The 1,192-nt window shown below is 63.3% G+C and overlaps 1 protein-coding gene across 1 annotated transcript; it reads left to right on the forward strand.

Annotated features, from left to right (window-relative positions):
- The first annotated feature begins 253 nt into the window (after nucleotides 1-253).
- On the forward strand, nucleotides 254-952 carry DNAJB8 (DnaJ heat shock protein family (Hsp40) member B8). Its single transcript, XM_075550765.1, has one exon. It carries the CDS (start codon nucleotides 254-256, stop codon nucleotides 950-952), a length of 699 nt encoding a protein of 232 aa, XP_075406880.1.
- Nucleotides 953-1,192: the final 240 nt, after the last annotated feature.

Consider the following 1,192-nt stretch of genomic DNA (forward strand, 5'->3'; position numbering starts at 1 on the left):
ACAGTGGCAGAGGCCCTCCCCTCCCCCTGCCCCTCACAGAGGAGGCCTCTGCCTGTCCCCGAGAGCTGGTACTATGAAGAGTTAAACTTGCAGGGCATAGCCGCGCCCGGGGACAGCAGTTCCAGCAAGAGCCCTGGCCGAAGGGACCCAGACCAGCTGCTGCCTCCAGCACAGTCATCCCAGCCAGCTGGGCCTCTGACCGCCCTTCACCTTCTTGTCCCCACCAGGCAGCACCTCGCCGCTGCCCGGCAGGATGGCCAACTTCTACGAAGTGCTCGGGGTACAGTCCAGTGCCTCTCCGGAGGACATCAAGAAGGCTTACCGTAAGCTGGCCTTGCGCTGGCACCCGGACAAGAACCCCGACAACAAGGAGGAGGCCGAGAAGAAGTTCAAGCAGGTGTCGGAGGCCTACGAGGTTCTCTCGGACGCCAAGAAGCGCTCCGTGTACGACCACGCGGGCTGCGACAGCTGGCGGGCGGGCGGAGGGGCCAGCGCCCACTACAGCAGCCCCTTCGACACCGGTTACACCTTCCGCAACCCCGAGGACATCTTCCGAGAGTTCTTCGGGGGTCTCGACCCCTTCTCCTTTGACTTCTGGGACAACCCGTTCAGCAGCGACCGCGACGGCCGTGGCCGTGGCCTGCGCGGGGCCTTCTCGGCGGGCTTCGGCGAGTTCCCCGCCTTCATGGAGGCCTTTTCGTCCTTGGACCACGCGCTGGGCCGCGGCGCCACCCGCACCACCTTCTCCTCCACCTCCTTTGGGGGCTCGGGCGCCGGCAGTTCAGGGTTCAAGTCGGTGATGTCGTCCACCGAGATGGTCAACGGGCGGAAGATCATCACCAAGCGCATCGTGGAGAACGGGCAGGAGCGCGTGGAGGTGGAGGAGGACGGGCAGCTCAAGTCGGTGACCATCAACGGCAAGGAACAGCTGAAAAGAGTGGACAACAAGTGAGCTGAAAAGAGTGGACAGCAAGTGAGCGCTGGCTGTGGACACCGGCCTCCAACACTCCGCCACCTGGGACCTGAGCGCAGGCGGATGCTTAATAAATGTGCCTTGTGAGTTCATGGAAACACTGGCCAGCTCTGCGCAGGGTGGAGGAGGGGCTTCTTGGTAGACTGCCCAACTCTGTGTGTGTGTGTGTGTGTGTGTGTGTGTGTGTGGTGTGGGGTGCATGGAGGATGAGCACCCCAC

This window comes from Tenrec ecaudatus, chromosome 5 (genome assembly GCF_050624435.1).
Source record: "Tenrec ecaudatus isolate mTenEca1 chromosome 5, mTenEca1.hap1, whole genome shotgun sequence".
In the NCBI taxonomy this organism is placed as follows: domain Eukaryota; kingdom Metazoa; phylum Chordata; class Mammalia; order Afrosoricida; family Tenrecidae; genus Tenrec; species Tenrec ecaudatus.